Source organism: Microsporum canis, genomic scaffold (genome assembly GCF_000151145.1).
Source record: "Microsporum canis CBS 113480 supercont1.8 genomic scaffold, whole genome shotgun sequence".
In the NCBI taxonomy this organism is placed as follows: domain Eukaryota; kingdom Fungi; phylum Ascomycota; class Eurotiomycetes; order Onygenales; family Arthrodermataceae; genus Microsporum; species Microsporum canis.
Window position 1 is genome coordinate 1,013,740 of NW_003299162.1, and position 16,532 is coordinate 1,030,271.

The 16,532-nt window shown below is 47.7% G+C and overlaps 6 protein-coding genes across 6 annotated transcripts; 3 read left to right on the plus strand and 3 right to left on the minus strand.

The window, feature by feature from the left end:
- Positions 1-868: 868 nt before the first annotated feature.
- Positions 869-2,020, plus strand: MCYG_08308 (uncharacterized protein; the record flags this gene model as incomplete). Its single annotated transcript, XM_002843179.1, has 1 exon — positions 869-2,020. The coding sequence occupies one exon, from the start codon at positions 869-871 to the stop codon at positions 2,018-2,020; it is 1,152 nt and encodes a 383-aa protein (XP_002843225.1).
- A 507-nt stretch (positions 2,021-2,527) lies between these two features.
- Positions 2,528-4,796, minus strand: MCYG_08309 (phosphate transport protein; the record flags this gene model as incomplete). The annotated part of the gene is made up of 3 exons (XM_002843180.1): positions 2,528-2,609; positions 2,642-4,518; positions 4,737-4,796. The coding sequence occupies 3 exons, from the start codon at positions 4,794-4,796 to the stop codon at positions 2,528-2,530; spliced, it is 2,019 nt and encodes a 672-aa protein (XP_002843226.1).
- A 713-nt stretch (positions 4,797-5,509) lies between these two features.
- On the minus strand, positions 5,510-8,330 carry MCYG_08310 (uncharacterized protein; the record flags this gene model as incomplete). Its single annotated transcript, XM_002843181.1, has 7 exons — positions 5,510-5,628; positions 5,768-5,875; positions 5,935-6,141; positions 6,218-6,364; positions 6,420-6,547; positions 6,642-7,763; positions 7,822-8,330. The coding sequence occupies 7 exons, from the start codon at positions 8,328-8,330 to the stop codon at positions 5,510-5,512; spliced, it is 2,340 nt and encodes a 779-aa protein (XP_002843227.1).
- A 1,322-nt stretch (positions 8,331-9,652) lies between these two features.
- MCYG_08311 (uncharacterized protein) lies at positions 9,653-10,938 on the minus strand (the record flags this gene model as incomplete). Its single annotated transcript, XM_002843182.1, has 3 exons — positions 9,653-10,102; positions 10,168-10,606; positions 10,703-10,938. 3 exons carry the CDS (start codon positions 10,936-10,938, stop codon positions 9,653-9,655), a joined length of 1,125 nt encoding a protein of 374 aa, XP_002843228.1.
- A 2,586-nt stretch (positions 10,939-13,524) lies between these two features.
- MCYG_08312 (uncharacterized protein) lies at positions 13,525-14,430 on the plus strand (the record flags this gene model as incomplete). Its single annotated transcript, XM_002843183.1, has 2 exons — positions 13,525-13,690; positions 14,057-14,430. 2 exons carry the CDS (start codon positions 13,525-13,527, stop codon positions 14,428-14,430), a joined length of 540 nt encoding a protein of 179 aa, XP_002843229.1.
- Positions 14,431-15,313: 883 nt separating this feature from the next.
- MCYG_08313 (uncharacterized protein) lies at positions 15,314-16,502 on the plus strand (the record flags this gene model as incomplete). Its single annotated transcript, XM_002843184.1, has 3 exons — positions 15,314-15,553; positions 15,613-15,747; positions 15,828-16,502. 3 exons carry the CDS (start codon positions 15,314-15,316, stop codon positions 16,500-16,502), a joined length of 1,050 nt encoding a protein of 349 aa, XP_002843230.1.
- Positions 16,503-16,532: the final 30 nt, after the last annotated feature.

The following is a 16,532-nucleotide window of genomic DNA, read 5'->3' on the forward strand; positions in this document are numbered from 1 at the left end:
CTTCATCTTCATCTTCCCCATCTTCCCCATCTTCCCCATCTTCCCCATCTTCCCCCCCTCGGTCGCCTCCGTTACATTGCTCACACTCATCATCATCTACCATCTCTTCGCTTTCCACCGTCATCCATCATACACTTCCCCCGTCATCTATTTACTCTGGCCGTTTATCACTATTATCATTAGACCTTCTTCACCGTCCCCCCTTTCCTATTCCTCCCCCTCCTCCCCCTTCTTTATCCTCTTCTTCCTCTTCCTCTTCCTTGTTTTCATCCTCTCCGTCGCCGTCTTCTACAACGTCTCTCGTGCCATCTATCACCAGTTCTTATGATCTCTCCTTTTCTGATGCCTCTTCTTTTTCTGATGTCTCGTCTTATTCTTCTTGTTCCTGCTCTGGCTCCTCTTGCTCCTGTTCCATCAATACCTCTGATTCCTCTGATTATTCCTCCTCGTCCCATTCTCCTTATTTCCGTTGTTACTGCTCCACCTGCTTCTTGCCCTGCTGCTTGTGCTCGTGCGAGTATCCTTGCCCTTGCCATTGTTCTTCTCGTACTTCTTCCACTGTTTCTTCTTCCTCTTCTTCATCATCTTCTTCATCTTCATCTTCTCCTTCTATCGATGACGATCTCTTTCTCGATTAGTCTTAAGCCCTAAGTTTAGGCTTAAACGGGGAAAGACCCACTGTATCCACTTTACCCGTGCTTATGTCATCAATTTTGAAAACTTGGATCGGAAAAAAAGTAAACAGAAGGAAAAAAATTTCATGTCGGACGAAGAAGTCGACAGCATCGAAACAAGAGAGAGAGAAAGAGTGTGCGCGCTAGATATACAAACTACGGACAGGCAGCCTTGAAGAGAAGTGGCGGAAACCATGACCGTCGATACCATGGACGATACGCATGAATCATCGAACTTCGATACCAACGGTGGAGTCAAGACCAACCAGCAGGAAATGAAGACGCAACTGGAGAACGACTGGAGTTCGCACCAAGATCAGGGCCATCAGCCAGCATCACCGACGAATAAGAAGAAGAAGAATCGCATCGGCTACTGGAAAGACAAAAAGGCATCCAGGAAACAGGCACAAGCCGCCGCCGATGGCGATATGAACGATAACGGCGGCGTTTCAACGTCCGTACCAACCGAGAAGGATGAAACCAATGTCGACAAAGAGAACGAAAGCCCTAGAGCTGGCGAAATTGCCGACACCACCCAACCAAACGTCGAAACCCAAGCGCCCTTCGCTACCGAACAAAAGGTCAAATCAAAGAATGGGAAGAAATCCAAAGTCGCATCTCATCCCCCCCTAATACAAGACCGGTGGCCATCATCAGCAAGTCTAGATGATGACTTTATTGCTGGCGGGTGGGACGAAAGTGTGACACAGAATATCTGGAGGATTGAGAATAATAGGATTACTCCAGCGGAGGACACGAAAGCTAAAAAGACAAGGACAAAAAAGAAAGCTGCAAAGCCGAAAGTGACAGCTGAGCTGGAGGCGGAATATCTGGAAGGTGATCCATTGAATTTGAAGTCTGGTAACGTCGGCACCCCCATGGGTGCAAATGGAGCAAAAATAGGGGAAGATGGAACACCAACCAAGGAAACAGTTGCCCCGCAACCAAAGGGACCGAAGAAGAATGCAAAGAGGAAAGCCAAGGCAGACAAGCCAAATGCTCAAGTAAACTCCGAAACTATTAGTGCACCTAATTTTATGGAAGATGATGGAGTCACTGGCATGGACACACAACATAAAACATCCACCGGCGGCATTAATGGGCCGTCGCTGTCCGAACCCAGCGGAACCCATCACCAATCTCTAAATGACGAGACAAACGACGTTGATAGCGAGAGGCACACTGTTAATGCGGCCAATAGTAATACCGAAATACCCATGTCCGAATCGTCAAACTCCAAGGAACAGAAGCCAAAACAAATGAAAATTCAAGTTGACCTTGATCTTGAACTTGCGGCTGTTTTGAAGGCAAAAGTAAAGGGAGAAATGATGATTACCTTTATGTGAGTTCTTGTTCACGGTCTTTATTTCGGCTGAATTTGTGTCCAAATGCTAACTTTGCTGCTTTCATAGAAACTAGAGACATGCTCTTGGCCTTATGAATTCTTCTTTCTTTCAGACTCTTCTGCTTTATGCCCCCTTGTATATATATTCTTCTTCCCTTCTTCATTCTCATTACGATGCTCGCTCATGATATTGGTTTAGGGATAATATAGCTAGATGGGTACTGGGTGTTGGGTTGGGCCTGGTAATCACCATACCAAATTGTGCTATGAAAATAAAAATTATGTTATCTATGAGACACTTACTATCCTATCTGGAGCTAAAGACACGGTAGAAGCCCAGAATATACAGGCACAACAAATGGGGAGAAATAGCCCGAGTAGCGTCAGCAGCCTAATCTCATCAAATAAAATTCCGCAATATTCCCTAACTCCAATCCATTTTTATTATACATTATCATTCGCCTGCCCATTTACCCGGGGACCATGCACATTCATATTACCGCTATCTTCACCCGGAACCACACCATTGATTCCACAGTCGGTAGCAGGGTTGACCCCAGGATCCTCGGGAACCGGAGCCTCTGTCTTTGCTGGGCGCCGTATCTTAGCAAGATATTGCAACTCTTCCAGTGGCCGTGCGCGGCCGTCCTCTTGTCTTGCCTCGGGAATAAGCCACTTTGTAACTGCAGCTCCCAGTACCATAAACGCCGCAAAAATGATAACCACGTAGCCCAGCCATTCAGATTTTGTGTCTGTGGAATTGATATCAGAGGGGTTGTTATCGGATGGTTTATAGGGGCCGATAGGTGCATAAGCCACGAATACCTGCACCAGGACAGATGCAATTTTCCCAGACATCGCAGAGATACCGTGGGCAGTGCAACGGAAGCGGGTCGGGAATAACTCTGCGGGAATCATGAAAGTTGTAACGTTGGGGCCTATCTCAAAGAAAACTTGCGATAGGACGTAGAGGAATGCAATTAGGGGTACAGAGATAGACCTATTAACAACTTGGAAGCAGATTCCAATGGTGATAAAGATCACAGCCAGCACGATGAAGCCGTAGAGTTGAATGGTGCGGGGGGAGCTGCGTTTTATAATCTTAATCATACCCAGGCCACCAGTTAGAGAGCCTATGGAGACGATAATAAGCGAGTGCCATGTGTTCTGAATGGCATCTTCGTACAAGCTGCGGTTTGGAATGTTACAAGGATGCGGCATCTTGCCCCCTTGTTTGGCTATGCTAGGAAAGCAGAGAGTCTTTTCGTTGAAGATCTTCCCAACAACTTTGTATGAATTAGGCCCTAGAGCATAGAAGGCAAAGTCAAAGCAAGCCCAGGCCAGGGCGGTGCCGAGGAGAGTCGGCCAGTGACCGTTGGTAATGAAATGCTGGTAGAAGCCAGTGCGAAAATGAGTCCACTGGCTAGCCTCCTTCGTAGGAGGAGCGAAATCATCATCTATCAGCGTGCTATCAGCGGCATCACCATCGTTTGTGGAAGAAGATAAAGATGAGCCTGAGATAGAATTCGCACTCGAAACGGTGTGTGTGCGTGAGACACGACGAGGTGAGTGCTGCGAGGCCGCGTCCGTTGCCCGTGAAGTGCTTTTGTGAGGATTAAAATGGCTCCATTCATTGGAGACAAGGTGATTTTCTTGTGTAGCGGCCGAGACGGGTCTATGAGAAACACTTGGTGGCTTTTCTCTTTGTACGTGAGGGCTCTCTGGTAAAGACTGTGTTTGGGGTTGGCCTTGTTGCTGTAATGGAGGTGGGAGTTGCATCTCAACATCACCAGGGGTAATTGTCTTTTGGGGAACCCGCTGCCAGCCCATCTCATTAACATCCTCGAGAGCTTCATCAGGTCGGTTCAGCACCTCCATTGTGTACCGAGGGGATTCCGGAATACTGAACCTGAAAAAAATGGCAATTGCTGATGGAACCGCACCAATACCAATAACCCACCGCCACACACTATCCATCGCTCGTCGACAGCTTTCATCATCCATACAGGATACAATATCTTCAATCCGTGTAGGGATAGTGTGTGGGATGCTGCCACGGTGCGCCACAATAGCTATCAACGCCACGAGGGTCGCAGCGAGATACCCGCAGGGCTGCATATAAAAGACCGTTGAGATCATCCGACCGCGGGAACGGGTTGGAGCAAATTCAGAAGTAATGACAGCGGAAAGCGGGTAGTCACCACCGATACCGACGCCCATGATGAAGCGCCAGACGATTAACCATGCAACGATACTCATAGAGCCGGATGCACCGTCAGCTGCCATGGCAACACCGATAGTCGAAATGGTAACAACTAGAAGCTCGAAGCCGTACATTTTCCGTCGCCCGTAGAGATCGGCGAGTACACCGAAAATGAACTGTCCGATAATTGTGCCAACGAGAGTGGCCACCCTCATGCCAGTTTCGATATGTGTGGGCATGGTGCCCTGCCAGTAAACATGGGCTAGCATGGGAATAATCATCCCGACAGCGAAGATCTAGTCGGTTATTAACATTTGTACTGAAGGCTGGAGAACGCATGGTAACTTACATCATATCCATCAGTGAAGAAACCGATCCCGGCAACAAATACCACCAGACTCTGAAAATGGGTAGCATCAAGCTCGTCGAATACACGACGACGGCGTAAGTCAAGGTCCTTTTTGGTTTCCTTGGTTAGCACCGACAACAATTGCTGATGCAGAGAGCAACGTACCGGAATATAATCAAAGTTAACCGTGCGGTTCTTAACCTTGAACGAAACCGGCATCTTCATGGTGAAAACTTCTGCAGTTTTGCCCCAAGACAGGTGGTTTTCGATATAGAAGATCAAATGTCCCTAGTGGGCGCTATTTTGCTGTACTTGCTTTCCCAGAAGGGTTATGAAGAGCAATGGCCAACTCTTGAGCTGTTTTTCCGTATTATGTATATGCCATGAGGCTTAAAGGATGCCGGGGTTTGGACAATGTCAAGGCGACCCTAGGGAGGCGCAGGCAGAAAGGAAGGCTGGATATAAATTCAAGCAGGTGAGGAGTCATCAGTCAGGCAGACAAAGGGACAGGGCATCGCGATGTTAACGCCCGGCCAAGATTCTGACAAGCATAAAAATATTGATCAGGGCTGTGAAGTAAGCGGACATATGTATATATATAAATGGATGGTGAATAGGTTATGGAGCCTTGGGAATAACGACATGTATTAAATGGTAATATAGAGGTTCATATGACCGGGAATGGACAAGACTTAAAATAGATAAGCGAGAGTGAACGCCCAGTTAAGCGATGATGAGGCTCCATCTGATGCACATGGGAGAAGCAACAAAGGCCATGCGAGCAGGAGGACTGACGGTGCCAGTCGTGAAGGATGGCGAGGGGAGATACTCCGTACTATGTATGTACGATGTAAACGGAAGCTCGCTGGCCTAGGGCTTGGGAGTTTGGGGAGGTTTCGGAGTGGCTGAGACAAACTTTAGGCTTGCTAGGGTACAAGCTAGGGACAAGCCCAGGGTAGAGAAGTTGACCCATCAGCGAACAGCGAAGGCACACGGGGGATTTGCAAAGCAGGGGGTCGCTCGTGTTTAAAAAGCGTTTCGGTAAATAGCTGCAGGTCTAAGCAACGGTCAGTCCAAACGTACGTACGATAGCGGGCAACACGGAAAGGAGAAAATCGAGAAAGGAGGAAACAAAAGGAGGCGAGTCGCAGGGATTGTATTATGCAGGCAATAAAGGATACAGAGCGCTAACGAACCTGACGGAGACAAGAAGGCTATCCGTAGATTTTGAGCCGACTGCAAGAGCTGCAGGTCGAGGACCGTGTTTTTATGGCTCTTCTTGGGATTTGGGTCAACGTTGCTTCCTGTATCATTATTGTTAATCAGTCGGCGGGTAGGGGAGCATGACAGCCATAAAACTTACGGTGAATCTCAATATATCGGGGTCGCTCCCTTGCAGAGGCAAAATACATCATAGATATGTCTCCACCATCTCCGTCACCATCTGCGTCTTCCCAGATTCGTAGATACTGGCGATCTGACTCCTTTCCGTTCACGCTAGATACCTTTTGGACCAGCAACGAGAGAAGTAGCCGTTTCCCGAATATCAAACTTTGGAGGTGGATGAGGTCTACGTCACAGACGTCAGTGCACCCGTTCCGGCCAAAACGACAATTCCCAGCCAATAAAAGAAAATAGCGGCTTACCGTCTGGATCCTCGACGTAGTATTGTGGATGTTCACCATATTTTGTTTTGGGCGCCTTGATGAAATAGATTACTCCTGCTTCAAGGTCTTTGTCACGGTTACCCGGCGGTTCGATATGTGGTATGGTCCTCTTATCTACAGAGGATACTGCTGAAGTGTTAGAAATATACACCCGGTAGTAGAGAGTAGCGGCTAGGCTCACGTCTGAGAGTAGGTAACTTTTCAGTGGTATCGCCAGGATCTATCGCGCGAATGGCGCACATCCTCCCGTCATTCTTGTAGCCGGCAGCAAGAACACATCTGACTGGTGTTGGATGGCCTTGCCATGAGCTGTATACCCGTTAGTACAAGTACGTCCCATATTTATATCCCCAACTGAGCATCTAAATACCCCGGTGAGTGTTGATTGATGGGAGAAACTTACATCCTTACCCGCCCATTAAGCGGGATTGTCTTCCAGCCACAGCTCGAGTGATGCCCTGAATCATCTGTGTTCCTTCTCGGCACGTTTCCCGGTGATGGGGGAGAGGCGAAACCACGCCCGTTGCTGTAACTCCTCCTACGCGAAGGGACATTTCCATTTTCAGCACTAGCCACGCTGGGTGTTGTGCTGGCGTAGCTGGATACGGAATCACGGCCATGTGGCCCATTTTTTTTCTCTGTAAATCTCGGGCTAATAGGAGTAGGGTATGAATTAATGGACCCAGGGCTCGTTGACAGTGGAATAAAAAGTGAATGAACTGTGGACGGGCTGGAGGAAAGTGGTTGTGAGGCAAAGGTTGGGTACGTGGGCTTATGGCCGCCGAGCGCTTCCACATGTGTGGCGGTAACGACAGTGTCATCAGTCGCAGCAGTGCTTGTCAATGTGAAATTAGAAAACACCGAGGGTGCGTAGGAGGGTAAGGTGGCAGTCGATAGGGTGCGACGAATTGGACCTTCCGGACACTCTTCTGTCTCCTCTCCACCATTAACAGGTATGGATGTCTGAACAGTTTCGCGCTCGGTTTCTGTCTCCGTTTCATCCCGGATTAATGCTAAAGGGGTTTCGTATGCTGCGTGACGTTTGCGGCGGTATGATGGGTGCTCAGGGGAAGGAGGAGATCTGTGCGAACCTTTCAACTTGTTCAACAGAGCCCTGTTCAGCGCTATGTCATTATCACTCCCGGATCGATACTCGCTCCCATTTCCGTGCTGAGCACTCGAATTCGTCTTCCGTTCAATCACATACAATACTCTCTCATGGAATTGATCCAACTGATCACAGATCGCCTCCCATTCCTGATCATCGCCGCTCTCAGCCATGCTACGTTGAAGCATGGCATATTGACGCTGGCGGTCCACAGCGTCCAGCATTACGTGATACCGGTCGTTATCTGCGGCAGGGCCGTCGGCAAGACTGACGCTGGACGTATTAAGCGTTGAGTTAGGAATAGAGCCCACACGCTGTAAAGGGTATGAACGAGTTAGAGGCATGGTTTCGGCATGAAGTTCGTGGACCATGCGTTCCACACTCTGTAACCTGTTCCCCATGCGGATGCTTCGTTCCCTGTTTTAATAGAATGTTAGTATGTAATCTCGATAGTAGTGTATGCGTTGGAACACACCGTTCAAGGACTGTGAGATAGAGTGTCAGAGACTGTTTATGACGCGCAACCCGGTCCTGGAGAGCAGAGATCTGCCCGTGGCCCCAAGTGGCATGCCTGACCAGCTCCCCGCCCACCTTGGCCGCATTTCTGGATCTAGAAATTAACAATTCCCTCGCACGCCCTCCACCACTTGAAGTAATGGACGGCCGTCTCTCTGCTGTCGCCAGGTCTGCGCTGTTTTTGTGATGGCTATCATAGGCCTGCTGCAGGTAGTTGTATTTCTGTATGTGAGTGCGACAGTCTCGTAACGTGTCCTCGATACCGCGCAGGTCAATGCAGGAAGTTTCGCCGCCATCTTGAACGAGGTTCTGAAGCTGTTGAAGCAGGCGCTCGAGTTCTTGAATCTCCACTCGAAGGCCATGTACTATCTGGAGCGCAGAGGTCGGACCAAGGTTGCAGTTAGATATCAAGGTGTGGCAGACAACGATTAGCTGGTAGATATCCCCGGCTGACCACCCGAAGCTCATGATGGCTGTGATAAGAGGCGGTATATGCAGCGGATGTGGGTATATAACGTCTGTATATAAGTGAGTATAGCGGCCGTTGACTGGGGAAGGATCCGCACTCCATTCAGAGGGCGATCATATGTATCGGTTACGTGCGAAAAGATTATAGAGCTGATCAGACTATAACCAGTTATTCAAGATGGAACGGGTAATATCAGCGTTGAAGAGTGTGCTCTTTCGTCACGAAACGAGAGCCACAAGGCAAGGTCCCGCCAACGTCTATGCACGTAATAAGATGACAGGGTGAAGTCAGTCGATCAGCCAGTCCTCCACGAAGCAGAAAGTAAAAGACTGTCCAGCGTGTTGTCGGGGAGCAGTTTCTGGTCAGAGCAGAGCCTCACCATGCAGCAGCCAACTCCACATATATGAAGGAGCAGGCGGCCAGAAAGTGATTCCTGAACCTCCGTATAACGGACAGATTGACCAGCTAACCGACAGGTTGGACGTTTCTGGCGTTAAACGGGGGTAATAACGCTCCACGCGGAACCAAAACTAGACGAGGCGAGCAGGCAATGCAGGGAGCGGCCTCATCAGCCACATCCTGTATATATGACATGGTGTAATGCTTCCGCCTGTAACGTATGGAGTCCACGCGCAAGGGAGGCATATATACTACTATAGCGTATGTATATGTATGCCGTCGTCTGCTCCGGTACCCGGCGCCCCCATACATCTGGTGCGCAACAAGCAGGTACCGGACTTATCGAGCGCCAACTGCGTAAGTTGGATAAAAAGAACGGAGGAAAAAGAAAAGAAAAGTCGCAAAAGGCACGTTCAGTAACGATTGGACCGGAATCCGTCCCTCTTCTCTCTCCTGGGCCAGGGATATCGTTGCTTATTATATATATAACCTAGCGCGTACTGCGTTATCATAAGATATCAAGGCGAATGAATCTTCAGTGGCCTTGCTTAGTGAGCGTCCGCTGACGACACCATCACCATCATCAATCACAAGGCTGGCCGTCAAGATCGAACAGAGAGGAGTTTGTGCTTTTTGCGAGAAGACGAAGGGCGAAAAGCGAAGAGGCTCGTCTTATGAACCCTGCAAGTTCCCGTAGCTCACGTGACCGTCAGTTTCTTCTCTATATTCGTCCGAGCTGGGGATAATGAGTGTAGAAAAGAGGACTGCTCGCCTCTGGAGACCCGCAGTTGGCGTCTAGTAATCCGCTGGCTCACACTCCTTGTTGCACTGGTTACGGTTATTGATTATTAAGTCATGTTCTTATTTATATATGTTGTACAGTTATATAAACGTCGCCGCCACGGATAGGTCGGACCGATACTCATGAGGGATGGTAAGGTTGATGTGGAAGTTCTGCGGGATGGCTGTACGGCCCAGGGGACGATGGTGGTCGATGGGCTTCGGCATACCCTCCTGGCAGCTCTTGCGGTTTACCTGCGTGCGGTATCGGTGGCACGTCGTACGTTTCCGTTATGGCCCTATTTTCCCGGGGCCAGTGTACCTCGTCCTGGGGAAACGTGCGCACTGGGTTGTACCGGGCATCGTACCGAGGGGGGGCGGCTCCTGATTCGTACTGAGGGGGTTCGGTGTTGTTGGTATACGCCAACGCTGCGTTGGGCACAAAGTACAGCACTGCTGTCATTGCCCCAAGCAGAAAGATATGGTTAAGGATGTATCCTTCGATGCCGCTGGGGACCCAAATCAATACGAGACTAGTCACGTACTTTGCAAACAGTGCTAGCGAGAAGAGATAGGCGAGGGCCCGGAATTTCTAGAAGACGGTTACCCAAAAGAAAAAGCCCAAGAAGGGCGGATAGGGCGGAGAGAGCTACATACACCACTCCTGCGAAGTTGCGGCGCACCTCTTATCGCAATAATGAAGGCCAAAATACCCACGGAGGATCCGATGACTCCAAGACCACCATCTATGATGATGAAGAGCCCCGCATAATTCCCGTAAAAGCCACCAGCAAACTGCGTATAATAAGCATTGCCAATGTCGGTAATAAACCAGATCAATAAGGCAATACAGGCAATCACGTTGACTCCCATGAGGCCGACGAATACTTTATGGCAGATTGACTTAGCACGGGGCATGATTCCACCAGCGCACTCATGCATCAGACGAGTGATCGGAAGCAACATCGCGCCGAGCAGGAGGAGACTGATGATCAGGCCAAGGCAGCTGCTGGTTACAGCGAGATAAATGAAGGTGAACTGAAAATCCTGCGCGCATTCACTGCCAACGAAGCTAGCGATATCCAATATCAGAACTCTGTAAAGAGTGTTAGTATCGACGTAAGAAAAGAATAAAACAAGCTGAACTGCCATAGAGACACAAGCAGCATCTATCGGATAGGTACAAGCTTACATCGACTCAAGCACAAGAGATACCCCTAACACTGTCCACAGTGCTCCATCTCTCGCGTGACCTCTGAGACGGGCTGTTTTTCGGCGAACTGGATATAAGTAACTTAGGCCCAGGCTGGAGACGAAAAAAAGCACCATGAACGTCAGCAATATAATTTCTTGCATTGAACTGAAAGCATTTGGGCCACACGACGAGCCGCTGGACCGATGACCTCCGCCGCCACGTTGAGGAGCCATGTCGAACTGATATCAATTCTGTTTCTTTTCTCCTCCTCAATCCCTTAGGAAAGGATAGTTATTGTGGTTATTCCCACTAGGAATATATTATCAAAGGAAACAAAAATCAACAATAGTAGAATGAAGCAAACAACAGCGTAGCTACAAGAGGGCCAGTTGCTCTAATTAAAAAGGGAAAATATGACATTTCCCAGGTTACCTCCATATAAGCCTCCTATCATTCAAGGTTGTTTGACGCTGGGTCTGTAAAGTCCCTTTCTCCCAGCCACTCTTGCTTAACTACAGAGATGCCACTTTCTAACCGCGGAGAATCATTCGCATGATATAGGCAGGGATATTAAACAGATCCAACAGCGCTAAACGCTTGGCTCGAGCTTCCATTGGCGAAACTGCTTCTCAAAAATAGCCGGGTCATCCAGCTGTTTCTCAACTACATGGTAGCGATGTTGGAGGCCCTGTCAGAGGCGCAGCAAGAGATGCAGTCGAAGTGGTGAAGTCAAGATGAAGTCGATAACGTTTCTTCGTGAAAAGGAAGACAACAAGACAAACCACCAAAGTCCAAGTATACGCACTGCTTCAAGTTGAACCGATACTAAAGCATCAGAGCCCGTTTTTCTACCCTTAAGCTTGGGATTATACCCCTTACATAGACTATCAACCGTCCTGGATCGCCCCCTACCCACTACCGCAGTTGGACCTTGACCCCAGCTGGGGCGATATGCTGCACGCGAGCCCAATGTCTCACTGCTGCATCGATGGATAACACCTTATACTCTAATCTATCGCCCGGCAGTTCCGTGCTCTACCCTTCTGCACGCCTCCTTTGGACCCAATACTCATTTTATGAAACGGAGAAACATTCAGAACAAGATATGAGATATCGCCTGTTTTGTTTCGTTTGCCCATAGGGGAATCGAGCCAGCTGGAGGGAAACCCAGAGTAAAAGGGGCGCATAACTAGGTCCCTGGTCACCCATGACAGGCCTAAGCTTATCTTACTGTGAACGAAACAATGGCCCGAGATATACCTGATATGGACAACTTCTAGACATGTACTACACCTGGCGTTAAACAGGGCGATGCTGGCAGTTACATATTTACTCTACACATAATGTTAAACAAACTGCGCCACGGTGGCCGTTAAAATAACATGGCGCGACATAGATATGTATACGCTACCTACAGGGCTGTAAAGTATTTGTCTGATAGGAGGTGTGTTGAAGAATCCTAGGCCTGCATGCATTTGCCTCATGTCCTGCATATAGACACGGAAAGAGGCATTAGTTGTTGTCCACGAAAATACACACTTATTTCCGCACCACCGAAGCCATTATGGAGAACGAGGGTGATATCCTACAAACAAACTGATCCTACAGCCTGGATCATATCAATGCGTCGAGAAGTGTCACCGTTTCGAAGGAATTTAAGCTGCCACTTCAATAATCAAGAGATGCGGACACCATGGAGCCCTCTGGGCGAACGGCGAAAATCACATATTGCGCCGAAGCTGTGGACCGATATACACCTTGAACGCATCGAAAAGGATGGCAAAAACTGAAGGTTCTATCAGCCAATTCTCCATATTGGTGAATGAAACCGATGCTACATAGTGAGCGCTACGAGACAGTTTGTTTACGATGCCCTGACTTGACTAACCCTCCAGTAAAGATGAAATGTTCCAAACCCGACTGACATTATGCTTACCCCTGCATAGCCGCTAGCTTTTGCACAACATTCTTTATCCTGGCTATGGCTCTGGTATTTTGCTGTGGCCAATATATATACCGATATACGGTCGTCAGGATATCTACCCTCCATAGAAGATGTCGCTGTCATGATCCCGCCGCGCTGCAATGGCGACAGTCACACTACCCGCTCCCGCCACCGACATTGCTGAAATATGGAAAGTCGCGATAAATGACTACGAAGCCATTACTAAAGTCAGGCTTGCATCTCTGGCAGAAGCCACGAGCATAGATGACATACTCAAGGGGATCCGAGAGAGAAATAAGTTACTTGACAGAATACACCATGACAATTCCAAATTAGATAAGTTTAGGACCCTTGTGGACAAAAGTTTACAGCCCATTGAAAGGATAGCTAAGTGGCTATTCACGCAACATCTACTGTCAGTTAACTATCCATCCTGTGCTGATGTTTACCTGCGCTGGAGCTGGCATATTTCTCTATATAGATAAATCGCCGTAGTATAGCCGTTATGTCGACTCTTCAGCCACCTGCACCGCGCCTTTGGGTAGCGAACGAGGATTGCTTATATAAACTAGTCACGTGATAGATTTTGACGCCACTATATGTTGCGTCACTCCAAGCTCCCAGAGACTGTACCATTATCAATGTCATTAACGTCATCAACAAGACATATCTGCTTTTCAGCTCCAGCACTATCTGTTATCTTTCAGTCCCTACTCTTCATAGAGCTTCCGTTTGTATATTTTCTCCCGATATGTTGGACTCTTCTGTCAGTCGATTTTTTCAGCAACTAAGATCACCATGTCTCAACCCCCCCACAAAACGGCGAAGATACCCAGAATGTCCGAGTTAGTAGGATCAGGTCCAAAGGCTGCCGATGCAAGGATTCCAGCAGACTATTCCAGCGTATCATCGGGAGATTCTCATACCTCAGCCAGTTCTACAGATGCGTCTACACCTTCAAGTCGGAGCCTCTTATAACACTTCCAGCCCCTCCTCCCAGAGCATATCTGCACCATCCGCCTCCAAGACTGAGTCAGAAAGTAAGAACGAGCGGCTTCTCTGGGTTCAAGAGACTCTCAAGGAAATAAAAAAATAGTTCTCATGAAGAAATTGTTGCAAGGATACGGGAAAATGGGTCAATAGGTATACCTCATACATCCTCTTGATATTTTATTTCTATTAAATAATAATAGTTACGGGCAAAAGTCTTCCATACGACACGGATGATGACATCAAATACGAAACTGCAGGAAAGGGTTTATAATTCTTCCTTCCATCAATAGCGTCTCGTATCTTATGCCTTCTCTACCAGCCCATTTGTTCACGCCTCTCTTTCTTTCATTGCTGTTTATCAAAGCAGACTCCGGCTCTACAGCCAATTACAAACGACAAGCTTCATTCGCTAGGAGTCTACTTTAACACTTGGGGTTTACTCAAGGCTCAAGTAAATACTGAAAACAAAGAGGATCAGGGGGCAAGTACGAATCTTTGTTTCAACGAAATTGGACACGGCATTCAGAATGAAGAGAAAAGCATGGGCTCCAAAAGGATAGAATCGAATAATGAGGGCCAGGAGGCTGATACAGATCCAGACATTAGTCCTATTGAAGATGAATCTAGTGTTCGAGATCGGGTCAACGTTGTGGCTATTGATCTCTCTAAGAGCGAAATTGCCAGTATCCTAAACGACATTTTTCGCCGCATGGGCCGTGCCAGCCAGGAAAAGGTCAAAGAAGCCCTTGCTACTGGCCATATTAGCATCAACCATATATTCAATTAATGGAATGACTCAGTATACCAAGGCAAATCACTTTATCAGCTTGCGGCTCTTGAAGCCAAAATGTTCACCTTCCACCACAACGGCAGTGAAGCAAGCCCGCAAAACCGCCAGTATGGGCTCCTCCACCAATTGCTAGAGGCGGACCCTGTACTATGGATCCTTAATGTTTGCCTCCGGAAAGACAAGAAAGAACTTGCTGCCCTCCCACAGCGAGTTTTCTATAAGAGTCCCAACGATCTTCCTGACGGCCTCCTTAACCAATCTCGTATCAGACTAAAAGGCCAACATGAGGTATATTTTACCTCTAAAAAAGGAGATAGTGGACTTTTGTTCCAACCTTCCCTTTTTCCACTTACTTGGAAGAATAATCTAAGCTGTGTTGGTGACTCAACTACGGAAGAGCAAGTTAAGTAATTGAGGGATAAGCACCAACCTATAAAATGGGATATCGTTTGAAACAAACTACTAACAACAGCGCGTCTTCCTTATGGTATTGCAACTACATTACAAGGTCTAAGTCCTCTTTCAGACGCTATTCTCCTGCAGCGGCCGTTCAGTGCTTATATACGGGCGTGGGTCTTAGAGCAGGAAACCTTCCTGCCTGGAATCAAAGGCCAAAACCTAACAGCAAGGCAACTTGCGATGTACAGCGGAAATTTGGCAATAGAGAGACTGCTTTAGTTTCGTTTTATGGGTTGTAATATCATGTTACTTGTAGTATAGAGCTAAATACTTAGCCATACGGAGTATATAGTTACACAGTAGATGAAAAGCGCCAAGACGTGTAACTAGTTAATAAACTACTTCTCATGCAAGATTCCAATCTACGGTGGGCTTTCAGGCACGAAGCTCGTATAAATAATATCTATCGTATTTATTCAATATGGCGAAGCAAAGGGAGGCCTTATCACTCGGCACGATGGAAAGGATGCTCGGGTACAAGGTGGCAGTCCTTGATGGCCCCGATGAGAGGCAACAGTGGTTCTATTCGGACCTCACTCCGGTGCCAGAGACTGTCTATGAGAGGACCAGAAAAGAACTCGATGACTATCAGAAAAGGAATGAAATACTGGATCACAAAGGGCTGTCGAGAAAAAATAATTTCCCACCGTCTTTTACCAAGGTATGTTAGATTTATCCACAGGCCGCATAACTACTATGTAATGACTAATTTATTTATAGGCGATCGAGCATGGCCAAGACGTGATCCATATTGAGCGTAAAGGGATACTAGGCCTATACAGCTTCACAGCTTATATTCAATATGGCTTTGGCTTTGACTTGGCCCTCGTGTTGACCGAGAGTGAAGCCTTAAAGGTTCTGGCTACCACAAGGGCATGTAGCCATGTGGTGTCATATAGTTATGAGGATTAAATAGTTAACTAAAGTGACTACAGTTTCGAAATACCGCGTCAAACAATGCCGGGAAAAGCCTGACGCCCATACTACCACAAGAGCTCCGTGATATAATTTATGACTTTTCTCTTCCCTATGGTAAATGGCAAAAGCATGATGCGGATAATGAGTTTGATACCTCCACCTTTCTTACAGGATTAGGTGACCCTAGTGGCTTCTATTTTCCTCTGAGCAACAGTCTAGCAATACTCGCAGTGAACAAGCAAATACGCACTGAGGCCCTCCCTCTGGCCTACCAAAATACGTTATTCCACTTGGACGATATAGATGATTTTCTAAGATTTGGCATGGCGATTGGATCGATTGGACGGGAAAATGTCAGATCCCTGGAATTTGCTTGGGAAAGCAGAGCAGATTTCTCTACCCAAAGCCCTTCAGACTCAGGAGAAGAGGAACTACTGGGTCGGTTGCCGTTGATCCATGCGTCAAGATGTGTTAAGCTTCTAAAGGAGTTCACAAAATTGAGAATATTACGACTCTGGTTTGATAGCGATATATTAAACTACTTGCCCCTTAAAAATTTCAAAACTGATCTTGGGATATGTGGACTCTGTTCCCTCCGAGGTATGGAAAGGGTCGATATACTGGGTCTTGATATTGACCCAACGGCGTGCCCGATTGCTAAATGGCTCAAAGATACCCTGGAAAGCTCCTAAGGTGCCCGGATATCTGGGTGGTGATGGCGC